Genomic DNA, 25,321 nt, shown 5'->3' on the forward strand with positions numbered 1-25,321 from the left:
AATGAGAATTTTTGTCAGTATTTATACAACTTCACTTCCAAGTACAGGTAGTCCTCGACTTATGACAACAATTGAGCCCATCATTTCTGTTGTTAAGTGAGACATTTATTTAGTTTTGCCCCATTTTACGACCTTTCTTGCCGTAGTTGTTAAGTGAATCACTGCAGTTGATAAGTTAGCAACCAAGTTGTTAAGTGAATCTGGCTTCCCCATTGACTTGACTCGTCAGAAGGTCGCAAAAGGTGGTCACATGACCTTGGGACACAGCAACGGTCATAAGTATGAACCAGTTGCCAAGCATCTGAATTTTGATCACATGACCATGGGGATGCTGCAACAGTCATGAGTGGGGAAAACGGTCGTGAGTCACTTTTGTCAGTGCCGCTGTAACTTTGAACGGTCACTAAATGAACTGTTGTAAGTTGAGGACTACCTGTACAAGCATCTTCCGATATTACTGGGGAATTAAAACTAAGCTCATAAGATACAATTATTGTATGAATCCTAGGCAAAAAGCAGTTAAGACCAATACATGTTAGAAGGATTAAATATTTAAAAAGCAATAGTATGTCAATGCTTTATCAGTTTGGAAAAGTTATTGGTTCGGCACCATAACTCAAGTTATTAGCACAGTACAATACATTTCATTTTCATTCACATTCATTTTGAAAAGAAGTAAAAAGCCTATAAAAATAAAAAGCCTGATTGAAGAAATAAATGATGAATGGTTGGCTTCACCACCATTCAGCATGGCTCCAAGAATGATTACTGGAGGCAACTTTACAATGGGAAATGTAAAGCAAAGCTAACACCTTTGCTTTTTGCATTTGAAGGACTTTTCAGTAATAAATACATATTACTACGGTATATAAACATGTATTGATGTTTCAGCTATTAGCATCTAGCTAGTGGATGTCTGGATTTTTGAAGATAACTTGAATAACCAATAAATATGATATCTAAAGGAGTCCACATTTTTTTTTTATTTGCATTTATATCCCGCCCTTCTCCGAAGACTCAGGGTGGCTTATTTATTTATTTGCATTTATACTATGTTAGCAATAGTCTTCATCCTATTTGTTTATTTATATACAAAGTCAACTTATTGCCCCCAACAATCTGGGTCCTCATTTAATAAGAGAATTGTAATTTACATTTACAGAGTTCTTTTTGAAGAATATGAAGCACTTAAAGTTGTACTGATTTATTTTTCTGGTATTTCAGACCTTAGCCGAAAGCTTGGATTACAGACTTTACAGCTCACTTTTGAGTAACTGTTGTACTGACAAGTGATGCCTCAAATTATTTTAGTTTAATGCAGAAATTAGGCTTATAGAAATGAGCTAATAGATTGGTCCGAGTTTTAATTTCTCAGCCACATCAACAGTCGTAACACCTGGTGGACCTTGGATATTCTAAACATTTAAACAGGATCTCGTCTGGTTAACATTTCATAGAAACCCAAAACTAAGAAAAGGCTGAAAAGCTGAAAAAACATTTCAGAAGATGACTGGAAAACTACTTCTCTGTCAAGACATAAAACTTCATGGACATGTTTCAATGAGTCACTCAGAGTCAAACTCAGTTTGAACAAGACTTCATTTTTATTAGTTTTCTTACTGAAGAAGAATATGGATAATACAGACTCTGGTAGAATGTTTTGCTTATAGTACTGTAAATGCAGATTGAACTTCCAGTGGATGGGCAGTAATATACATTTGCTTAGTAAATAAATACATTTTAAAAATCTGCAGTTCTTCACTAGCTTTCAAAAGCAACTTCACGATTATATGACTTTCCACAACACTACAAGAAGCAATGCACAGAATTTAAATCAGATGGGTTGAAACAAGGGTTGAAATATGGAAGACAGACAAAAGGAAACCAGACTAGGGGGTGGGGGGGTTGAATATGTGCTAAAATCCTTCCTCCCTATTCCCTATCTTTTGACTTCGCTTCCCTATTGAAACAAGTCGATCAAAACAATTTCCCACCTTCAAGTAACTTGCATTGTCCAAAACCAGTTTCCACTACTATCGATGGACAGTGTTTAAAACAAAATTCCAATGTTGAAAGGCAGATGACAATAGAGGAATATTAAATCCTAATTGCACAGTGAGGATGTGTATGTATGTGTGTGTGTGAAGATGTGAGAATGATTCCTCACAGTAAGACCTCACCATTTCTCCAGTATAACACCAAAATTGCCCTCTATTAGCTTATAGGGCATTTCAGATTCAGGATATTTATTGTACATGTCAACTGAATGAAAGTTGAATGCTATAATTTGGGCTAAATAAAATTGTTCTTGCTTGAGATTAGCAGACTCAAAAAGGAACCTGACTACCACTCTATCAAGTAAACATATATGCATATATGGAAAAACTTTCCTGGAGGTTCACATTCCTTTTTGATCATTACTTTACATATGGATTATATCCAGGTTCAGTTTTGCTCCTTATGCACACAAGAGGGCAAAACAGAGCACTATAGATCCTAGTTCAATATGGTAAGTTGGCCAAACAAGTTAGAAGGTTTTGTTTTACATATTACTGATTTATTCTCTGCTTCAAACATGATCTGTGTATTGCAACTGAAATCTTAACTAGTGTAAAGATAAAATCAGAGAGGATTACATTTTTGAATAATACTGAAAAATGAGTGAGAATAATGAATATCCTCTTGATTACAGGGAAAAAAAAAAAAACCTGCCTGAAGTTCTTCAGGGACCCCTGGCCTTCAGCTTCGACAAAAGCATTTCATTTTTGCGGCATTCCTGTTGATGCAAAAGAGACAGGTGGGTGCTTCAAAGCTTAAAAGAGATATCTAGGATAAACAACAATGCTAGTCGTGCCTGGTATTGTGCTGTGACCCACAGGTTGGGGACGCCTGTGATTAGTAACAAAACCACCCAAAAGTCACTTATTGAGATGGTAAGCTATGTAAATCAATCAAACAAACAAACAATTAATATTTTAAGTTCTGGTCTATCATAATGCAGGAAATATAACAATCTGACATATTGCTTTCAGCTTTTAACTATCAAAATTAAATTCATTGATTTCATAGACTGTTTTATGTGACATTATATGATAAAGAATATATGGTGATATCAAAAAACTTTGCTGAAAAGCAACTCTATTTTAAAATATTATCAAGCTATGATGTATCATATGTAAACCAACATCAAAAGTAGTTTCTGGTCCTTCACGTAGCATAACCATACCATATTAACTTAACCCATTGTGAAGACCATTGAAACCTGGTTTAAGGAATGACCTGAGATCTCTTAATGAAGTTTTGGTTGTGCCTTGTCTATTATATTGCTGTCACATGTTGCTGATTGTTCTTTCCTTTCTAAACTCTGGTATAGTATCTGGAGTGGTAAGCTGCTTAGAACTCTAGTATAGAAAATATAAATTATACCAGTTCCATAACCACCACCCCTCTTTTACCTCTTTAAATTCTTTGACTGTTTTGAAGTAAAGTCTCTGCTTCTCTAGTAATTCCAAATATTCATCATTTAATTGGTCCCTTCTCATTTTGTTTTCTTGTTTTTTTCTCTCCAACTGTTGTAATGAAAAAGAAAAAAGACAGATGGCACTATGCAACACTATTCAATACACAGTAACTACACCAAATCAAGCGAGATACAGATAGATAGATATATAGATAGATAGATAGATAGATAGATAGATAGATAGATAATGATAATTGATAGATTCTAGATGAGAGAGAGAGAGAAAGATAATTGATAGATTCTATATGATATAGATAGATAGATATAGATAATTGATAGATTCTATACGATATAGAGAGAAAGAAAGATAGATGATAATTGATAGATTCTAGATGATAGAAAGATAGAATGATAGAATGATAGATAGATAGATAGATAGATAGATAGATAGATAGATAGATAGATAGATAGATGATAATTGATAGTCTATATGATAGATAGAGGGAAAGAAAGATAGATGATAATTGATAGATTCTATAGATAAAGAAAGATAGATGATAATTGATAGATTCTAGATGAGAGAGAGAGAGAGAGAAAGATAGATAGATAGATAGATAGATAGATAGATAGATAGATGATAGATGATAATTGATAGATTCTATATGATAGATAGAGAGAAAGAAAGATAGATGATAATTGATAGATTCTAGATGAGAGAGAGAGAGAAAGATAGATAAATAGATGATAATTGATAGATTCTAGATGAAAGAAAGAAAGAAAGAAAGAAAAAAAGAAAAGAAAGATAGGAAGCTTTCAGAGATTTTTCTCTATACCCCCCTCTTTCCAAAAAACTACTGTTCCACAGCACCTTAATCTATAAATCTTTAAACAGGGAAATGGTGAAAACTGGCAGACCCTGAAAGATCATATATAAAGTTCTATAAACTCCTCAATACCCTCACTCTGTTACCTGTGTTGTAACTTTCCTTGCTATTTCTACTTAAAAATATAGAAGTTAGAAAAACTCCGAGGCTCCACTTTCACGGTCCATATTCTTATGAAAATCTAGATCAAAGGGACTTTTAGTCTTCTCTCACAGGCAGTTTCTGTCCTACCTGAATCAACAATGGATTAAATGACGTTTAGCCAGAGCAAAGCAGAGCAGATTGTGCTTGATTCAAGCAATGGTTGCTTTGAGCTATGACAGTCAAAACAGATTAAGTAAAAACTAAATGCTTTGCAATATCATCCAATTTGTTAATTTACAGCAGGGGTGTCAAACTCTCAGCCCGCAGGCCAGATGCGTCATGAGCAGGCCACGCCCACCCCAGCTCTGCGAAGGAAAAAAAATGTCATGATACATCACATGACAGCAACGTGACGCCGCGAGTTTGACACCTGTGATTTACAGCAAGGAATGATGTTCAAATAATATACACTGCAGGCAGTATATTGAACAGCTGTTATCTAATCCAAAAGAATCTATGATTCCTTTGCCAAGATGAATTGCCCTACCTCAGTGTAAAGGTTTTGACAGGCCCTATCCAGCCTCAGCTACCCCAATCAAGGCAATATTTTCTTTAACTGAACAGCTCTTAACCCTTCAGTTGAAACGTGCTTCTCTGAAAATGTTTGTTCTAATTCAATTCTCTGCAGCACATTGACATATGCTCATATTTAGAGGAAGTGAAAGGGTATCATCAAACAATTCTACTGACGTTTGAAAAAGGAAACATGCACACACATATATAATATCTGAAATGCTATCTAACCTTCATTCTATTCTGTTTAATTCCTTCTACAATCTGTTCCATTTGTCGCAGGAATTGGTCTCGAGCACTAGGGGAAGCCATGGCTCTGAAAGGAAAAAAAAATGTTTTAGATGGTGGACAGGAAGATTGAGACTGGAAAAAAGAAAAAAAGAGATATTTTTGCCAACTTAATTTTTCTATAGCAATATACAGTTAAATAAGGATAACATACATATATGTGTATGTGCATATGTTCATCCTACTCTTTTTGTGTAGTCTTATTTTCCTGCCTTTGACAAGTCCCTGCAGTTTTCTTGGCAAAGTTTTCAAAAGTGGTTTGCTTTTGCTTGCTTCCCAAGGCTGAGAGTGAGTGACTGGCCCAAGATCATTCAGCTCTGTGCCTAAGGCGAGACTAGAATCATGGTCTCCTGGTTGCTAGCTTGATGCCTTAACCACTATACCAAACTGGATCTTTATATAATCAGTAGAGTTATCATAATCTTATGAATGCTAGGATGATGATAAACCATCCTAGAATGAAGGTAAGAGGTAGACTTTGTTTCATTAAAACATTATTTGGAAATAGTATCCTGCATCTATAAAAAGTAGTACTGAAAATTTAGGGCTCTCAAACCTAAAGTCCATGGCCGTATGTAACTTCCAAATCATTGTAGCCCTCCAGAATGTTTTGTAGACACTGAGATACTACCTAAGTGATACTTAAGGAAGGTACTGAACACCATGTAGATATCCAGGATGCACAACAGGGTAAGGAGTGGTCTGGTTCCCATAACTTGCCTCAGTCCCATCCAATGGCTCTCCCAGCCTAGGAGGGTATGGTTAAGTGGTCTCACAAGTGATAACCTCAAAGCTGCTCATGGCCAATAACTCCTGTTCTCAGACTCTATGGCAGGTAATGTCTTCAGGTGGAGGCAAGGCGGAAGTAAAATTTGGTCAGGGGGGAAAGGCAGGAGACCAGAGCTGCCATGAGGAGAGGTAGTTGAAGAGGAGGAGTCTGGCTGTCCTTCAATACTACTCCCTCTTGGGCAAGGACTGGAAAAGGCAAAACGCAAGCAAGATTTCTCTGCCCAGCAAAGAGGGGGAACAGAAAGGAAACCAAGGGACAAAATTATCATTCCAGTCAAGAAGAGACCAGAAAAAGAAAAAGGCAGGATTTGGGCAGCCTGATACTTTTCCTACAAGATAATTTCCTTCCTTCCGTCCACCCGTCCGACTTCTGCCTGCAGGGTCCCTGCAGTTTTCTTGGCAACATTTTCAAAAGTGGTTGCCTTTGCCTAGGGCTGAGAGACGGGTCAACCAGATGGCAAGCTTCTATTTCACAGAAAAGGAGGGTTTTTGTTGTTGTTGTTAATCTAATAAATGTATGATTAGTAGCATGCTGTGATAAAGTCCTTTGTATCAAGTTAGGAATAGGAGGAGGCTTTAGTGTGGCAACCTTCCTGTTAATAGAAGTAGTTCTCATGTGGCACTCATGATGATTTAAGTTTGAGACCCCGGTTTAACAAGTGCTCCAAATCATGTTCAATGAGCATAAAGAGCTCTTGCTAAAACAAGACAATCTGGCAGGCAAATACGCTCAGGAACCCCATGAAACCTTTCTGTTCGCAACAAAAGTCTCTGTGTGTTTGCAAACACAACCACGACCAATTATGGTTTAGCTGCAAACATGCCTAGGGACTCGTTTCTTTAAGTGGTATAACTGCAAACCAACCTTTTATGGTTTCTTGTATAATGAAACTGACACTGTTATTAGTTCCAGCCATGCTGTCTGAGGACAAGCAATTTTACTTATATGCCCTAAGTGAATAACTTAAGATTCAGAAGAATATTGATAAAGCACAACAAATACATGAAAGACAGTTTGCGATAGTGGTTAAGGCACCAGGCTAGAAACTGGGAGATTGCAAGCTGCCAGGAGTCAAGAACAAAAAACCAAATACCTAGAGGACCGTTTTCTATTTCTCCCTGGAACGCAACAAATGGCATATTTATTGTTTATTAGATTTTTTTTCTTTACCTTGACTACTTTATAAATAACTCAAGATGACAAACATACCTAATACTCCTCCCTCCTATTTTCCCCCTAACAACAACCCTGTGAAGTAGGATGGGCTGAGAGAGTGACTGGCCCAAGGTCACCCAGCTGCCTTTATGTGCCTAAGCAGGACTCGAACTCCTGGTTTCTAAGCCAGCACTAATCTAGTAAGCCACTATACCAAACTGATTCTCTACACCAGGAGTGTCAAACTCGCAGGCCGTGAGCCAGACACACCATGCGCTGCCACGCCCATCCCCGTTTTAGCAAAGGGGGGAAAGTTGCGATACGTCACATGACAACACATGACGCTGCAAGTTTGACACCCCTGCTCTACACTGTTTAAAAATTCAGAGAAAAGTAGCAGGAGTATATTTTGCACAAGCAAGTATAACTATTGGGTAGAGTTTTATAATTCACGGTATGAAATACTGTAGTGTATATGTAAAGGCTTTAATAGTGTTTCTTAAATTGAACTTGAACACAAGAAGTTATGAAACTATGCTTAGCCCAAAGGAAAAAAATGTGATCAGTCTACTTACTGCTGGAAGTTATCATGAACGGAATTAAGCAAATTAACCTGAAAAAGCCAAAATATAAAGTTTCCGATGTAAAAAGTTTTGTAAAGTCGTTCAAGCAATAGACTTGTTAAAAAGCAATTTATATATGATTGTATATTATACAATAGAGTACTGATTACATGATTACTAGCACATGAACATGTGAACTCTTCATATCCTGGACTGCAAAAAAGTGAGATGTAAGGCTTGATAGCTTATTTACGCATACTTGCAACCACTGTGGTAAGAATATTTATCTATGAACCAGCTTGTCTTTACCTTCGTATATTAAATGCAAATACTAAATGTTATCACATTTTCAGCACTATATAAAATGTGTGCTGGCAAGAAATTTAGATTACTGCAGTCTAAAATATCCAAATATTTATTGTATTTACAAATATATCACTGTTCAAGCTAGCACAGATATTTCGATAAATACAACATGAATTCTGATAATAAGACTGCAAAGGTTATCATTAGTAAAAAAAATACTAGATTCAATGAGTCATCTGCAGAACAGCATTCCATTGAAAGATTAAGTTCCTAATAAGTTAACAGAACAGGCTAAAATAAACCAAACTGATTAATTTCTTAGTAAAACAAATTATGTTTGGCAGTATTCCATCTGTTTTCTTCAAAGGCTGAGGTACCAAAATTAAACAGTATCTATGAGGAAAAATTGAAGAGTTCCTAACCAGCACCATAAATTATACAATTATATTACATAATCTAGATTTATCCTCTTATCCCTGCTTGTACCAGCATGTGAACATTGGGTCTAGGATGACTCATCACAGCCAATTCGCCAAAGGACAATTCACTATGGCCAATTTGCCGTGGGACAAAAGTTACATGATATTGAAGAAATGGTGAAATAGAATAATTTAAAAAAAGGATGCAAAAGGAGGAACAAAATGAGATGTGAATGACAAAAATAAAAATAATTTTTAATTTATTTTAAATAATTAAATAAATGGAAATGGAAATAGGCTGGTCACATAGCAAAAAGAACTGATGGCAGGTAGACCAAGGCAGTCATAAAATGGATCCCACTTGATGAAAAGCACCCATGAAAGAGACCTAACACAAGAGGGATCAACAACATCAGCAAGTATTGAGGGCCGAATTGGAAACCTCAGGACCATATTGGTTGGAAACATGCGGAAAAGGCGTTCATCCTGCAATGGATAGACAATGACTACAATGATGAATTAATTCATTAATTCGTCGCCAGGGGAGCTTTTTATCAGGAGCGCCTGATACGCTAGTTGCGCCCCTTCATAGACCGGGATTCCCTATGCACGGTCACTCATGCCCTCGTCACTTCCCGCCTGGACTACTGTAACGCTCTCTACATGGGGCTCCCCTTGAAGAGCACCCGGAGGCTCCACTGGTCCAGAATGCGGCTGCGCGGTAATAGAGGGAACTACTCGTGGCTCCCATATAACACCTCTCCTGCGCAAGCTGCACTGGTTGCCGTTGGTCTTCCGGGTGCAATTCAAGGTGTTGGTCATCACCTTTAAAGTGCTCCATGGCATAGGACCGGGCTATTTACGGGACCGCCTGCTGCCACCGATAGCCTCCCACCGACCTGTGCGCTCACACAGGGAGGGTCTCCTCAGGGTGCCGTCAGCCAAACAATGTCGGCTGGCAACCCCCAGGGGGAGAGCCTTCTCTGTGCGAGCACCTACCCTCTGGAATGAGCTTCCTCTGGGGTTACGATTACTCCCCGACCTCCAGACCTTCCACCGTGAACTCAAGACCTTTCTGTTTTACCGCGCAGGGCTGGCCTAATACACTACAGTTTTTAATTGGGGCTTTTTATCATTTCTTTATTATAGTTTTAAAGGGGGTTAGCCAAATTGAATAAGATTTTTAAATGTTTTTAATTCTATTTATAAATTTGTTTTATGTTGGCTGTAAACCGCCCTGAGTCCTTCGGGAGAAGGGCGGTATAAAAATCAAATAAATAAATAAATAAATAAATAAATAAATAAATACATACATACATACATACATACATACAATTGTTGGATTTTTCCCTGACAAAATGGCTGCAGCGAATTGTACTGTGGTGAGTTGGTTGAGGTGAGCTGGCCACTGTGCGTTAGCCACAGTAAGTTGACTGTGGCAAATTCTCATATTCCGTGGACATCAGTTGCACACTGATTCACTGAGATATAACACTGCTGAACCTATCTTTATATCCACAACATTAACAATATTTTAAAGCAAAGGGTTGTTTGTTTTAGAAATTCCAAGTGTACCCCAATATAATTTGTTAATAAGCAAGCATAAAGTGTATTTTAGTTCTAAATAAGGAGATGTAGGATTTGCAGCCTTAGCTGAATTATTTCATGATATTATCAAGCTCAAAAATAGACTTTGTGTTTTCCCAAATTACTGCAAATCTTATTTACCTCTTTTTCCAAATAAACCTTTTTATCATCCAGTGTGTTGTAGAGGGTAAAAAACTGCTTTGTTTCTTTGTGTGTTGCTGATACTGTGAAAAATCAAGAATTCAGAAAAAACAAGTTAAAAATGTAGCAGACCACAACTGATTGTATATTTATTTAGTTAATGGCCACCTTCCTACTCCAACAAATATTTGAAGATGCTGAAACAAAAATTAAAACACAAGGAAAATTATTTCAAAATACAGATTAAAAATAACAGTAAAATAGCACCCAAATCATTTAAGACTTAGGTTTTTAGATCAGGGATTCCTACTTTGACAATTTTAAAATAGGTGGTCTCCAAATCCCAGAATTCCCAAACCAGCATATACCTTTTAAGGACAGTCTCCTACAAGTAGTCCCTGATTTACGACTGTAATTGAACCTAGCAATTATGGTTCTAAGTCATGGCAATCGTAAAGCTTTTTAAAATATCATGTTTGACCCATTGTTGTTAAGCCAATGCAGTGGTTGTTTAGTGAACAATAAGGACGTTAAGTGAACCCATTGTTCACTATACCTTTTTTTCTGCTGGAAAGTGGAAGTAAATACCAGTTTCTGGCAGACTTATTGTAAATTGCTATCATGTGATTACAGGACACTGCAAACAAAACCTTTTGGTGGGTCTGCTGTAACTTTGAGTTGTTGTTAAGCAAATGATCATAAGTTGAGGACTACCTATATCAGTGTTAGTCAACCTGGTCCCTACCGCCCACTAGTGGCTGTTCCAGCTTTCATGGTGGGCGGTAGGGGTTTTGTCCGATACTAAAGCACTTTCCTTTTTTTAATTTAATTAACTTTTTTAAAAAAATTTATAGCATTATTTTAAAACATTTTCATTAGGTTTTTATAAAATTCCCTGTGACAGTTTAAATTTCTGAAAATATACTATTTGTATTGCCTGTGCATAAGTTTAGTTCACGTTATACAAGTGAAACTAAATGGCGCTATAGTGCGATCACAAAGAAAAGAGCCTCCTCCCAGAATAGCTCACGCATCTGCCCCCACACCACCCAGCTGTAACAGACAAGCAGAGCTGGTAGCCGGCGCCCACCCAAACCCAATCCACGATGCGTGAGAGGCATGCACAGACAACGATACACGGCGCATTACTGTGGAACGGGTGGGCGGTTAGAAAATTTTACTACTAACAGAGATACAAGAGTGGGCGGTAGTATAAAAAGGTTGACTACCCCTGACCTATATCATAGTAGCCAAGATGTGATGTAGCAAGGCAAGGCATGGGTAACTATTACTAAATCTAACCGACTCAGAATATGTCACAATCCAGGTATCTAGCACATTTGTTCAAAGGAAATCCTCACTAAGCTGCCATCAGTGAATCCAATGTTATCTCAAAGTGTGTGCACAGAATTTTTTTCCAGTAGTCCAGTTCTTTTCCTTATGCCAAATGATGATTATCAGGACTGAATGTTTGTATTCGCCTTTGTAGTGTTTTGATCCATTATGTTAAAAGAGTGTTTCAGTCATGAGTTCAGGAAGTTTTCTTTTCACAGATCACCACTGCTCTCTTCATATTTTTATATACCATTAAAGTAGCACCCTTTCTATACTTAAATGTTCAGAAAGGGATCTAATAAAACCATTTCATTTAAGAGAGTAATTATATTAGTTATTGATTTCATCAGACATTCCCCTGGATGCCTGTGTTTAGGAGTGCATCCATTCTTGGTGTAATTATTCCTACATAATTCTGTTTCCAAAACAGTGAATTACTAATTTTTTTCTTAATCTACAGCAGGTGTCCCTAATCTGTGGGCCATGGCCCACCACCAGACCGTGGCCTGTTTGCACATGAATGGCGGGCAGTGCATTCGCAGCCCGCTCACAACCCCACTCACACAAATTAAGTTGTGTGCGCATGCACACATGCCTGCCCCTCGCCCAAAACCATCCCTTTCCCCCACCCCCACCCCCTGGGCCGCCAAACCTGAAAGGTTGGGGAATGCTAGTCTATACCATGGGTTTTGCAATTTCCCCAATCTTAAACAGCTCATTTGAAATTATTGCATTTAACTTTATAGGCAATTCATATTATATTCATCAAATTACTAAACAAACCCGCTAGTAGAATCAAGAACTAGGAACTGGGAACAGGCCGCGGCTGGGGCTTTGGACCGTGTCGTGCCTTTGCGGCCTCTGACCCGGCGCAGATCTCGATTAGCTCCTTGGTTCTCTGAGGAGCTGAGAGAGATGAAACGCCGGAGAAGACGCCTAGAGAGCACCTGGAGGTCCAGCCGCTCCGAAGCTGATCGGACACTAGTTAGGTCTTTTTCAAAGACCTACCTAGTGGCACTGAGGGTGGCGAGGCGTTCTTACGCCTCCTCCCTCATTGCGTCGGCAGATAACCGCCCGGCCGCCCTGTTTCGGGTGACCCGTTCCCTTCTTCACCAGGGGACGGGATGACCTCACAGGGACGTGCCGAGGAGTTTAGTGGTTATCTATACGATAAAATCGCTCAGCTGGGATAGCTTGGACCAAGATTGCGATGATCCAGATGAGATGACTGAGGCTCCTTGTTGATGTGGTTTGGGATGAGTTTGATTCTGTGGCTCCGAGGACATGGACAGGTTGCTGGGAGGCTGCATGCCACTACATGTTTACTGGACCCGTGCCCCTCCTGGCTGGTGCTGGCCACTCAGGATGTGACACGAGGCTGGCTCGGGGTATTATAAATGCTTCTTTGATGGAGGGGTCTTTCCGCTGCCTTGAAAGAGGCGGTGGTGAGACCCTCCTCAAGAAGCCTTCCTGGACCCAGCTATTTTGGGTAATTATCGTCAGTCTCCAACCTTCGCTTTGTGGCGAAGGTTGTAGAAATGTGGTGGCACGGCAGTTCCTCAGTACCTGGAGGAAGCTGTCTATCTAGACCTGCTCCAGTCCGCTTCCGCCCGGTATAGCACGGAGACAGCTTTGGTCGCGTTGGTGGATGACCTCTGAGGGCCAGGGATAGGGTTGTTCCTCTGCCCTGGTCCTGTTGGATCTCTCATCGGCTTTTGATACCATCGACCATGGTATCCTGCTGCGCCGGTTGGAGGGGTTGGGAGTGGAGGCACCGCTTATCGGTGGTTCTCCTCCTACCTCTCCGACCGTCGCAGACGGTGTTGACAGGGGGCAGAGATCGGCGCGGGCGCCTCACTTGTGGGGTGCCGCGGGGTCGATTCTCTCGCCTCCTGTTCAACATCTACATGAAACCGTTAGGCGAGGTCATCAGTGGCTTTGGGGTGAGTTATCATCTGTACGCTGATGATACTCAGCTGTACTTTTCCACCCCAGGCCACCCCAGCGAAGCTGTCAAGTGCTGTCCCGCTGTTTGGAGGCCGACGGGTCTGGATGGGGAGAAACAGACTCAGACTCAATCCATCCAAGACGGAGTGGCTGTGGATGCTGGCATCCCGGTACAGTCAGCTGCAACCGCGCTGACTGTTGGGGCGAGTCACTGGCCCCAACGGAAAGGGTGCGCACTTGCTGTTCTCCTGGATGAACGGCTGTCGCTTGAAGATCACTTGACGGCCGCTCCAGGAGAGCTTTTTACCAGGTTCGCCTGGTCCGCCAGTTGCGCCTTTCTTGACCGGGATGCCTTATGCACGGTCACTCATGCTCGCCACTGACTGGATTATTGCAATGCTCTACATGGGGCTACCTTTGAAGTGTACCGAGACTGCAGTTAGTCCAGAATGCAGCTGCGCTGGTGATTGAGGGAGCACCGCTGCTCCCGGTAACACCACTCCCGCGCAGTCTGCACTGGCTACCTGTGGTCTTCGGGTGCGCTTCAAGGTTTTGGTTACCACCTTCAAAGCGCCCATGGCTTAGGGCCCGGTACTTACGGGACCGCCTGCTGTTCCACATGCCTCCCACCGACCCGCACGCCTCACAGAGAGGGTCTTCTCAGGTGCCGTCCGCCAAGCAGTGTCGGCTGGCGGCCCCAGGGAAGGTCCTTCTGTGGGAGCACCTACCTCTGAACGAACTTCCCCCCGGTTTACGCCAATTGCCTGACCTTCGGACCTTCCGCCGGGAACTGAAAACTTATTTATTTATACAAGCAGGACTGGCCTGACTTTTTAAATTCTAAATTTAAATTTTAAACTTTTAATGGTAATTTTATTGGGTATTTTTATGGTCAATCGACGGTTTTAATTTGGCCTTTTATTGAATAAGCTTTTTAATGGTTATTTTAATATGTATATTAATTGTTTTAAATGAAGGCTGTACACCGCCCTGAGTCCTTCGGGAGAAGGGCGGTATAGAGGTTTGAAAAAATAAATAAATAAATAAATAAAAGTGTTTTCAACAATCTAAAAATGTTTTAAAAATTACAATTATAATACCCCAATTTGGAACTAAGCATCAGACTATGACTGGAACTTTTTTCTGTTATGAAAACCATCCATGATGGATATAATGGATTTGTATTAGAACCTCAAATATCTAGGCCTAATTTATTTTGGGTCGTGTCTTTTAAATTCTCAAGAGGTTATCGAAAGGTAAGAAATGACCAAGAAGTTGGCTGTATCTGTTTACTCTGTGTGTGTGTGTGTGTGTGCGCGCGCGCAGATAGATAGATAGATAGATAGATAGATAGATAGATAGATAGATAGATAGATAGATAGATAGATAGATAGATAGGATAGATAGAGAGGGAGGGAGGGAGAGGGAGGGAGAAAGGCTTGTTTGGCTCTGTTGTATTTTTTCCCCTTTCTTGGAGTTTGTATTTTAACGTTGTGAATAAAATAAAATAAAATATTGGGGGGGAAAAAAGACTAAGCTGGCAAGTAATCAGCCAGTCTAAAAACACCAGGCAATAGATCTTAACATAAAATCAACATTCTGTGAATTGTAGCTCACATAAATTTATTGGAAGTGACAGAACTTCAGCTTGTAAAGGAAAAAGGGTTATTCTAAATGATTTGTAATGCTCGTTTAAGCATCTATCAGGCAGGCAAAAGGTAGAATTCTCTTAAATCATCCATTCACTACATTAAGCACAACCAAGGGGGGGGGGGGGGGAAAGCATCTGTTCTAGAGAGAAATAAGGCAGATTCTGACACAAAACACTTTTCAGGCTATTAATGGTACTGGAGAGCCCGAAAAGGCATAATGGTAAAACTCATATATTATTTTGGTGTGCCTGCTGATCCATCATATGCATGCATGGCTATGCACACACAAATGGACCAAACAGATCAATCTGCTCTATTATATTTTTACTGTCTCTTACCGCTTGATGTGTGGTTCTATTTTACCGCATTCTTTACTTCCGTGTCTATATGTATACAAACACACACACACACACACACACACACACACACACACACACACACTATGTTTAACTCATTGCCCCAACAGCTTTTGAGGAAAGCTGATGTATTTTTTTTTTAATTTAAAAGTAGTTTTTAAGGATAAGTAATGACAAATGCTGAACTACGATTGCAGACTAGGAAAACATCAGTCTGGGAGTACAGCACCAATAATGGGAAGAACCCATTCAGTGCAGTGATAATGGCATTTTCTTCCAGGATAACCTTAGTATTGGTCACATATACAGAGTAAATTCTGCTTTCACAAAGCGTAATGTACACATATACTGTCAATCTCATCTCCAAACCAAATATGCAACTTCCGTTTAAAAAAATCTGAGAGACACAAACTACATTCAATTTCGGAATGCAGTGGCCTACAGGGGAAACATAAGCTAATGTCTAAACAAGTTCCTAGATCTTATGGTTGGGGGCAAAGATCTGTAAATACCTATGTTTCTGGAGGAAAAGAACCCAGAAAAGGATAAACAGTTGTGCTCCCCACTTAATTCTCCAGTTTTACAATTCATCTACTACCTGCAGTGAGAAATAGTTGTGTTAGGAATTTTCTCATGCAAATGCATATGTTGAGATACTATGTTTTAATGCTCCTAACATTAGTATTCATCCAAAGGACTTTTCAAATGTGAATAGATTTTAAACCAGTGGTGGAATTCAAATTTTTTACTATCGGTTCTATGGGTGTGCCTTGGTGGGCATGGCAGGGGAAGGATACTGCAAAATCTCCATTCCCACCCCACTCCAGGGGAAAGATATTGCAAAATCTCCATTCCCTCCCCACTCCTGGGGGAAGGATATTGCAAAATATTTGCCAGTTCTCTGAACTACTCAAAATTTCCACTATTGGTTCTCCAAAACCTGTCAGAACCTGCTGAATAGCACCCCTGCTTTAAAAAACTTCAGAACTCTAAAAAACGTAACCCATCTGGCATTTATTAACCAATCTTCATAAACAGGGTTATAAATTAATTTTATTAACTTTCGGAGTTAATAAAAATAAGTGAATCTCCCAATAAAACAAACTTCTGGATGCGCTACAGGCAAATGAGGCTAAGAACAGATGAGTTATTAGAGCCAAAAGGACCCTTATTTAACCCTGCATCCTGACAGCTGCTAGGACTTAATTTTCGTCACTCTACAGGTAGTCCTTGACTTACAACCATTTGTTTAGTGACCGTTTGAAATTACAAAAGCAGTGAAGAAAGTGACTTATGATCGTTTTCACACTTATGACCACTGTAGCATCCCCACACGGTCACATGACTGAAATTCAGACCTTTGGCAACTGGCTCATATTTATGACAGCTGCAATGTCTCAGGGTCATGTGATCGATCCCCTTTTGTGACTTTCTGACAATCAAAGTCAATGGGGAAGCCAGATTCACTTCACAACTACAGTGTGATTTGCCTAACAGCTGTGGCAAGGTCAGTTGTAAAATGGGGCAGATCTCGCTTAACAACTGTCTCACTTAGCAACAGAAATTTGGGGCTCAATGGTGGGAGTAAATTGAAGACTACCTGTAGTTAAATAGCAAATGGATAGCAGCATTCTGTATGGAAGTGCTAAGTGATCTTGATATGGCTGTCTTCCACTGGTGTCTATCCACCCATCTGTATGAACCCGGCCTAGTTCTCTGCTAATACACTTCCTATACCCTCATGTAGAGGAAAGTGATGCTCATGGAAGGTATGAACCTGTCATATTTCATGACTCTATCCAAGGGGCCGGTTTAGCTCACGCTGGTAAAAGCCTGTTATTAAGAACACAGTAGCCTGCAATTACTGCAGGTTCGAGCCCGGCCCAAGGTTGACTCAGCCTTCCATCCTTTATAAGGTAGGTAAAATGAGGACCCAGATTGTTGGGGGGGCAATAAGTTGACTTTGTAAAAATATACAAATAGAATGAGACTATTGCCTTATACACTGTAAGCCGCCCTGAGTCTTCGGAGAAGGGCGGGGTATAAATGTAAACAAAAACAAAAAAACAAAACAAAAAAAGGAGGCAATCCTGCATTAATGCAGTTTTCTTGGCAGTGTTATAGAGACATGGTGGGTTATTGTTTTCAACTTCCTAATCTTGGGGTACAGAGAACCAGTTTTGGTGGGCAGTAGAGTTTTAAGATTTTCAAATTTAAAATTTAAAAATTTTAATTACATTTTAAACTAATTTAAAATTAAGATTTTAAAAGTAGAGATTTTAGAGGGACGCGGTGGATCAGTGGCTGAGACACTGAGCTTGTCAATCGAAAGGTCGGCAATTCAGCGGTTTGAATCCCTAGTCCCATGCAACGGGATGAATTCCCATTACTTGTCCCAGCTTCTGCCAATCTAGGAGTTCAAAAGCACATAAAAAATGCAAGTAGAAAAATAGGGACCACCTTTGGTGGGAAGGTAACAGTGTTCTGTGCGCCTCTGGCGTTTAGACACGCCGGCCACATGACCACGGAGACATCTTCGGACAGTGCTGGCTCTTCGGCTTTGAAACTGAGATGAGCACCACCTCCTGGAGTCAAGAACAACTATCACATATGTGTGAGGGAAACCTTTACCTTTATCTAAAGACTTAACGCCCCAGGGTAGAAAACAGGAGACTATGAGTTCCAGTTCCACCTTAGGCACAAAACCAGCTGGGTGATCTTGAACCTGTCACTCTCCCAGCACAAAAAGCAGGTAAGGGAAAATTCCAAATATATTGCCAAGAAAATTGCAGAGACGTCTCTCAGAGGGTAACTGACTCAAAGGTATTCATCATCACCATCACTACTATCTAGTCTCCAGCTCTAGAATTCCCAGGAAGTCTCCCATCCAATTCCTAGGAAAGGCTAAAACTACATAGCTTCTGAGATTTAGATGCTGCCATCTGCTTATATACAAGCTTATTAACATTTACCCACCCACCCCCAAAATCACAGAAGTATCAAATCTTCAACCTGCAGGCAATTTTTAAAGTACCTGAGAGGAGAGGCATAGGAGGTGACTATCCAAAGGCAACTAACAGAGCTACTATTAGTGAGGTGTGTCGTCATGCTCTATAAGGTCATGCTATTTAGCAGTGAGAAATACACATACCTTGACCATACAGTTCAATAAATCTCTTCTGGTACTGTGTCAACTCAGCTCTGCTGGGCACCTCATCAATCTTACGTTGCAAAATAGCTATTTCCCTATTTCGGCGGGCCTGAAGGGAATTAAAATAAAAAATAAAAACTAGGTAAGTTTTTAAAAATGGAACGACATTCCAAAAGAACTTGATAACAGAATCAATTGTGCTACAGTGCAGCTACTTCCCTGGGATAGCTCTTTGTTGAAGCAGCTTTTTAAAAAAATTAATAATTGCATGAAATGATGTTTACATTTTGAAACATTCATTTTAAGAAATTAACATTCATACATTAACCAGAAATTATGTTGAACATGATGAGAAGATGGGAAGACGTTTATTAAATTCATATGTCTCCATCTTACTTACCAGAAGAAGTCTGATCTTCTGCAGTTTCTCTTTCTCCATTTTGTATTGTTGGTCTATAATTTTAGTAGGTTCCTAATATTCAAGACATAAAAATATCCACATTCATGTGAGCTGAATTAAGCTCTGTTGAAACCAATCTGAGGAGCAGAACAGTGTACAGCAATACAGGTAGTCCTCGACTTACAACAGTCCATTGAGTGACTGGTCAAAGTTACATGGGTGAAAAAGTGATTTACAAGGGTGAAAAAGTGATTTATGACGGTTTTTCACATTTACGACCGTTGCAGCATCCCCATGGTCGCACGATCAAAATTCAGATGCTTGGTTCATATTTATGACAGTTGCAATAATTTGGAGATCAGCTTTTGCAACCTCCTGAGAAGCAAGGTCAATGGGAAAGCCAGGTTCACTTATCAACTGTGTTATTAACAACTGCGGTGATTCACTTAACAACAGTGGCAAGAAAGGTCATAAAATGGTGCAAATCTCACTTAAATGTTTTACTTCACAACATCTATCTTGGGCTCAATTCTAATCATAACTTGAGAACTACCTGTATTCACTGTTTAGTTCCATACTAAATGAAACACCTCATTCCTGCTGCTTGTCAGAATGAGGTTACTGATTTCAGAAGAGGATACACATGGTTAATGATGTAAATTAAGGAGTAACTGAGAGTTAAAGGTAATGAGAGAAAGAAAAAAAGAACGAATGGATTCTGGAGTTTCTTCTCACAAGCATCCACAGACGATACAGTCCTAATTCACACCTACCCCTCCCTTTGCCAAAAAAGTTAATATATTTTGATTCAGAAACCCTTGTTGAGGTTGGGGCATGTTCCCTATTTGACAGAAGACAAAGTAGAAAACCAGATAGATATTAAAGGTCTAAGAACAAAGGAACAATGAAACTTGGTCAATGAAGCTCCTCCTCCTTTTAGAAATTCACCTGAAAGAGAGGGAAACTTTCCTGCCCCTGATTCATTGCTCAGAGTTTGATTTTTGCAGGCTTTGTTGCTTTCTCCTGACCAATTTAGACCATCTAGTATCGTTTGATTAGCTCTTAGTATTCAACTTCTTGGTATGTTTGCTCCCCATTCATAACAACATGGATTATCCATGAATGGACTGAAGTATTTCGGACTCTGCTTACTTTAAAAGAGACTCTCTTTCAGAATGACATCATTCATTCATTCATTTTCTAAACTACCATATTATTTTTAATTTGCTAATGATCTGTTATTTTTCTTGTAGATTTATATACGTTTCTTGATTTTTAATACTTCTGATTTTTTAAATACTTTGTTTAATAATAATGTCATTTTATAGCTTCGATAAATAATGTGGAATGACAATATTTATTAAATGTTGTGACCATTACATCACTACGTAGCATTCACACACAATTAATTTTTGATTTAATTTTTTTATTATTATTATTATTATTATTATTATTATTATTATTATTATTATTATTATTATTATTATTATTATTATTATTATTATTATTATTATTATTTCAATTTTTATACCGCCCTTCTCCCAAAGGACTCAGGGCGGTGTACAGCCAGGTAAAACAAACAATACAATATACAATTAAAATACGAATTAAAAAACTTATTACATAATTGGCCTAAAACTTTAGAACATGAAAACTAAAACCCACTAAAAAATTACTAGTAAAAAATTTAAAACCAATAAAATTTAAAACCAATAAAATTTAAGCCAGCCACGCGCGAATAAATAAGTATGTTTTTAATTCGCGGCAGAAGGTCCGAAGGTCAGGTATTTGGCGTAGGCCTGGGGGAAGCTCATTCCAGAGGGTAGGAGCCCCCACAGAGAAGGATCTACCCCTGGGGGCCGCCAGCCGACATTGCTTGGCGGACGGCACCCTGAGAAGTCCCTCTCTGTGTGAGCGTACGGGTCGGTGGGAGGCATGAGGTAACAGCAGGCAGTCCCGTAAGTACCAGGCCCTAAGCCATGGAGCGCTTTAAAGGTAGTAACCAAAACCTTAAAGTGCACCCGGGAGACCACAGGTAGCCAGTGCAGTCTGCGCAGGAGAGGTGTTATGTGGGAGCTACGTGAAGCTCCCTCTATCACCCGCGCAGCTGCATTCTGAACTAACTGAAGCCTCCGGGTGCACCTCAAGGGGAGCCCCATGTAGAGAGCATTACAATAATCCAAGCAGGAGGTAACGAGCGCATGAGTGACTGTGCACAAGGCATCCCGATCAAGGAAGGGGCGCAACTGACGAACCAAGCAAACCTGGTGAAAGGCCCTCCTGGAGACGGCCGTCAAATGATCTTCAAACGACAGCCGTCCATCCAGGAGGACACCCAAGTTGCGCACCCTATCCTTTGGGGCCAATAACTCGCCTCCAACAGTCAGCCGCGCTGCAGCTGACTGAATCGGGTGCCGCATCCACAGCCACTCCGCCTTGGAGGGATTGAGCTTGAGCCTGTTTCTCCCCATCCAGACCCGCACGGCTTCCAAACACCGGGACAGCACTTCAACAGCTTCATTGGGGTGGCCTGGGGTGGAAAAGTACAGCTGTGTCATCAGCGTACAGCTGGTATCTCACCCCAAGCCACTGATGATCTCACCCAGCGGCTTCATATAGATGTTGAACAGAAGGCGAGAGATCGACCCCTGTGGCACCCACAAGTGAGGCACCTCGCGCCCACCTCTGCCCCTGTCAACACCGCTCTGCGATCGTCGGAGAGATAGGAGGAGAACCACCGATAACGGTGCCTCCCACTCCCAATCCCCCAGCGCAGCAAGATACCATGGTCGATGGTATCAAAAGCCGCTGAGAGGTCTAATAGGACCAGGGCAGAGGAATAACCCCGTCCCTGGCCCTCCAGAGATCATCCACCAATGCGACCAAAGCTGTCTCCGTGCTGTATCCGGTCGAAGCCGGACTGGAACGGGTCTAGATAGACATCTTCATCCAGGTATTGGGGTAGCTGTCGCCACAGCACTCTCTACAACCTTCGCAAAAGCGAAGGTTGGAGACTGGACGATAATTACCCAAAATAGCTGGGTCCAGGAGGGCTTCTTGAGGAGGGTCTCACCACCGCCTCTTTCAAGGCGGCAGGAAAACCCTTCCAACAAAGAAGCGTGATAATCCCTGAGCCAGCCTCGTGTCACCTCCTGAGTGGCCAGCACCAGCCAGGAAGGACACGGGTCCAGTAAACATGTGGTGGCGTGGAGCCTCCCAACAACCTGTCCACGCCCCTCGGAGCCACAAGATCAAACTCATCCCAAACAGACTCAACAAGACGGCTTCCTCCCTCTCGCTTGGATCATCCCAATTTCGGTCCAGACCATCCCGGAGCTGAGCGATTTTATCGTATAGATAACCACTAAACTCCTCGGCACGCCCCTGCAAAGGGTCATCCTGCACCTCCTGATAAAGGAGACAGGGCGGCCGGGCGGTTATCTGCCGACACAATGAGGGTGGAAGCGTAGGAACACCTGCTTCCTCATTGCCACTCAGGTAGGTCCTAGAATAGGACCCAACTAGTGTCCGATCAGCTTCGAACGACTGGACCTCCAGGGTCAGAGGCCGCAGAGGCTCTTTATTACCTTTTTACTTTCACAGAGATATGTTTTGGTTCACATTAAATCACACAACCACTATCCATTTTTTTTTAAAAAAATTATTTTTTTAAAAAAATAAAGAGAAATAAAAAAGAAAACAGCTATTTGCCATCTAAGCATTATTCAACTACCAAGTTTTGAATAAGAAACAGTTTTCAATATGGATGAGACAGGACAAACATTAAATCAAGACGTGTATTAATCTGAAAGTGATTATAGGTAAACGGCATCAGATAGATGTAGGACCTGCCAGCTAGAGATTGGCAAAAAACAAACAAATAAACCCATGTCAGTTTCTAACCAGAGCTAGCAGATAATTGCAAGGATTTTCTCAATCAAAGATAATTATCAAGGAAGCAAAGGATAGAAAGTTCCAATACTTGCTGTTTACCCTTTCATCTCCACCTTCAGCTGCTTCTGCTTTCAAATTTTCAATGTTTTGTTGGAGACGTGCCATCTCTTCCTTAAAGAATAATAAAAATAGAAATAGTTCATCTCCAAACACTGTATACTTTATGGGGGAAAAAACCAAGAACTGAATAAGTAAAAACACAGATTGTGTTCAAATTAGGTTAAGATACACATGGACTAGAGCAGGGGTGTCAAACTCGCATCTTCACGGTGTCATCATGGGATGTATCGGGACTTTTCCCCCTTCACTAAATCAGGGGTGGGTGTGGCCAGCGTGTGATGCATCTGGCCTGCAGGCCGCGAGTTTGACAGCCCTGGATTAGAGACAAAATAAAATTAAAATATTGTTATTTAAGATATAACTTCTTTTACTGATAAATAGGATGCTCTACTGTGGACAGTTACATACTTTTTTGGGGGATGGAGTGGAGAAGAAACACAGATAATTTTTTTCTGAAATATTTCTTGCACCAAAAAATAAAAGATGTACACTGGCTTGAAATTGTTTAGTATACCTACACTGATTAAAAATGCATCCACAATCAAGATTACAAGAAAAAAATAGTTGAAAGATGTACTTGCAAAACAACTTTCATTTAAAAAAAAAATCAAAGGAGATTTTGAAGCCACAACATTTTAGGGCATTTAAATGAATTCGGTAAAAACAATTCTCTAGCAATCTATAACTGTTATCCTAAAAGGCGTTAGATACTGGAGCTGAAAATTCATAGGTCTCTTATCTCAATTCCTACTTTTATCCTAATGCCTTTTCAGAATAAAATTAATGCCATCTGCACAGCAAAAAATTATGCCCCCAATTTCTCTTAATAAGGTGCTGTTTTAGCCTCCATGTAACATTAATAACACAGTAGCCTGCAATTACTGCAGGTTCGAGCCCGCCCAAGGTTGACTCAGCCTTCCATCCTTTATAAGGTAGGTAAAATGAGGACCCAGATTGTTGGGGGCAATAAGTTGACTTTGTAAAATATACAAATAGAATGAGACTATTGCCTTATACACTGTAAGCCGCCCTGAGTCTTGGAGAAGGGCGGGTATAAATGTAAACAAAACAAAACAAAACAAAACAAAACAAAACAAAACAAAAAAGGAGGCAATCCTGCATTAATGCAGTTTTCTTGGCAGTGTTATAGAGACATGGTGGGTTATTGTTTTCAACTTCCTAATCTTGGGGTACAGAGAACCAGTTTTGGTGGGCAGTAGAGTTTTAAGATTTTCAAATTTAAAATTTAAAAATTTTAAAATTTAAAATTTTAATTACATTTTAAACTAATTTAAAATTTAAAATTTAAAACCAATAAAATTTAAAACCAATAAAATTTAAAACCAATAAAATTTAAAACCAATAAAATTTAAGCCAGCCCCGCGAATAAATAAGTGTGTTTTTAATTCATGGAAGGTCCAAGGTCAGGTATTTGGCGGAAGCCCGGGGGAAGCTCATTCCAGAGGGTAGGAGCCCCCACAGAGAAGGATCTACCCCTGGGGGCCGCCAGCCGACATTGCTTGGCGGACGGCACCCTGAGAAGTCCCTCTCTGTGTGAGCATACGGGTCGGTGGGAGGCATGAGGTAACAGCAGGCAGTCCCAAGTACCCAGGCCCTAAGCCATGGAGCGCTTTAAAGGTAGTAACCAAAACCTTAAAGTGCACCCGAGACCACAGGTAGCCAGTGCAGTCTGCGCAGGAGGAGGTGTTATGGGAGCTACGTGAGCTCCTCTATCACCCGCGCAGCTGCATTCTGACTAACTGAAGCCTCCGGTGCACCTCAAGGGGAGCCCCATGTAGAGAGCATTACAATAATCCAAGCGGAGGTAACGAGCGCATGAGTGACTGTGCACAAGGCATCCCGATCAAGGAAGGGCGAACTGACAACCAGGCGAACCTGGTGAAGGCCCTCCTGGAGACGGCCACAAATGATCTTCAAACGACAGCCGCTCATCCAGGAGGACACCCAAGTTGCGCACCCTATCCTTTGGGGCCAATAACTCGCCTCCAACAGTCAGCCGCGGCTGCAGCTGACTGAATCGGGTGCCGCATCCACAGCCACTCCGCCTTGGAGGGATTAAGCTTGAGCCTGTTTCTCCCCATCCAGACCCGCACGGCTTCCAAACACCGGGACAGCACTTCAACAGCTTCATTGGGGTGGCCTGGGTGGAAAAGTACAGCTGAGTGTCATCAGCGACAGCTGGTATCTCACCCCAA

The 25,321-nt window shown here is 40.7% G+C and overlaps 1 protein-coding gene across 4 annotated transcripts in view; it reads right to left on the bottom strand.

Moving 5' to 3' along the window:
• Nucleotides 1–1,581: 1,581 nt before the first annotated feature.
• The window catches only part of CCDC93 (coiled-coil domain containing 93), a 52,515-nt gene continuing 28,775 nt past the window's right edge, over nucleotides 1,582–25,321 (bottom strand). For 2 of the 4 annotated variants that reach the window (XM_058194460.1, XM_058194443.1), the window contains 7 exons: nucleotides 19,092–19,163; nucleotides 18,692–18,800; nucleotides 10,251–10,333; nucleotides 7,810–7,847; nucleotides 5,233–5,317; nucleotides 3,456–3,569; nucleotides 1,582–2,776 (listed from right to left, as the gene is read on the bottom strand). In XM_058194460.1, the coding sequence (XP_058050443.1) occupies nucleotides 2,723–2,776; nucleotides 3,456–3,569; nucleotides 5,233–5,317; nucleotides 7,810–7,847; nucleotides 10,251–10,333; nucleotides 18,692–18,800; nucleotides 19,092–19,163 (555 nt within the window). In that variant the 3' untranslated portion in view covers nucleotides 1,582–2,722. Of the gene's footprint in view, nucleotides 2,777–3,455; nucleotides 3,570–5,232; nucleotides 5,318–7,809; nucleotides 7,848–10,250; nucleotides 10,334–18,691; nucleotides 18,801–19,091; nucleotides 19,164–23,084; nucleotides 23,157–25,321 lie in introns of those variants that run through there. The other 2 variants (XM_058194451.1, XM_058194470.1) reach the window with 2 other exon arrangements.

Source organism: Ahaetulla prasina, chromosome 1, assembly GCF_028640845.1.
Source record: "Ahaetulla prasina isolate Xishuangbanna chromosome 1, ASM2864084v1, whole genome shotgun sequence".
Classification (NCBI taxonomy): domain Eukaryota; kingdom Metazoa; phylum Chordata; class Lepidosauria; order Squamata; family Colubridae; genus Ahaetulla; species Ahaetulla prasina.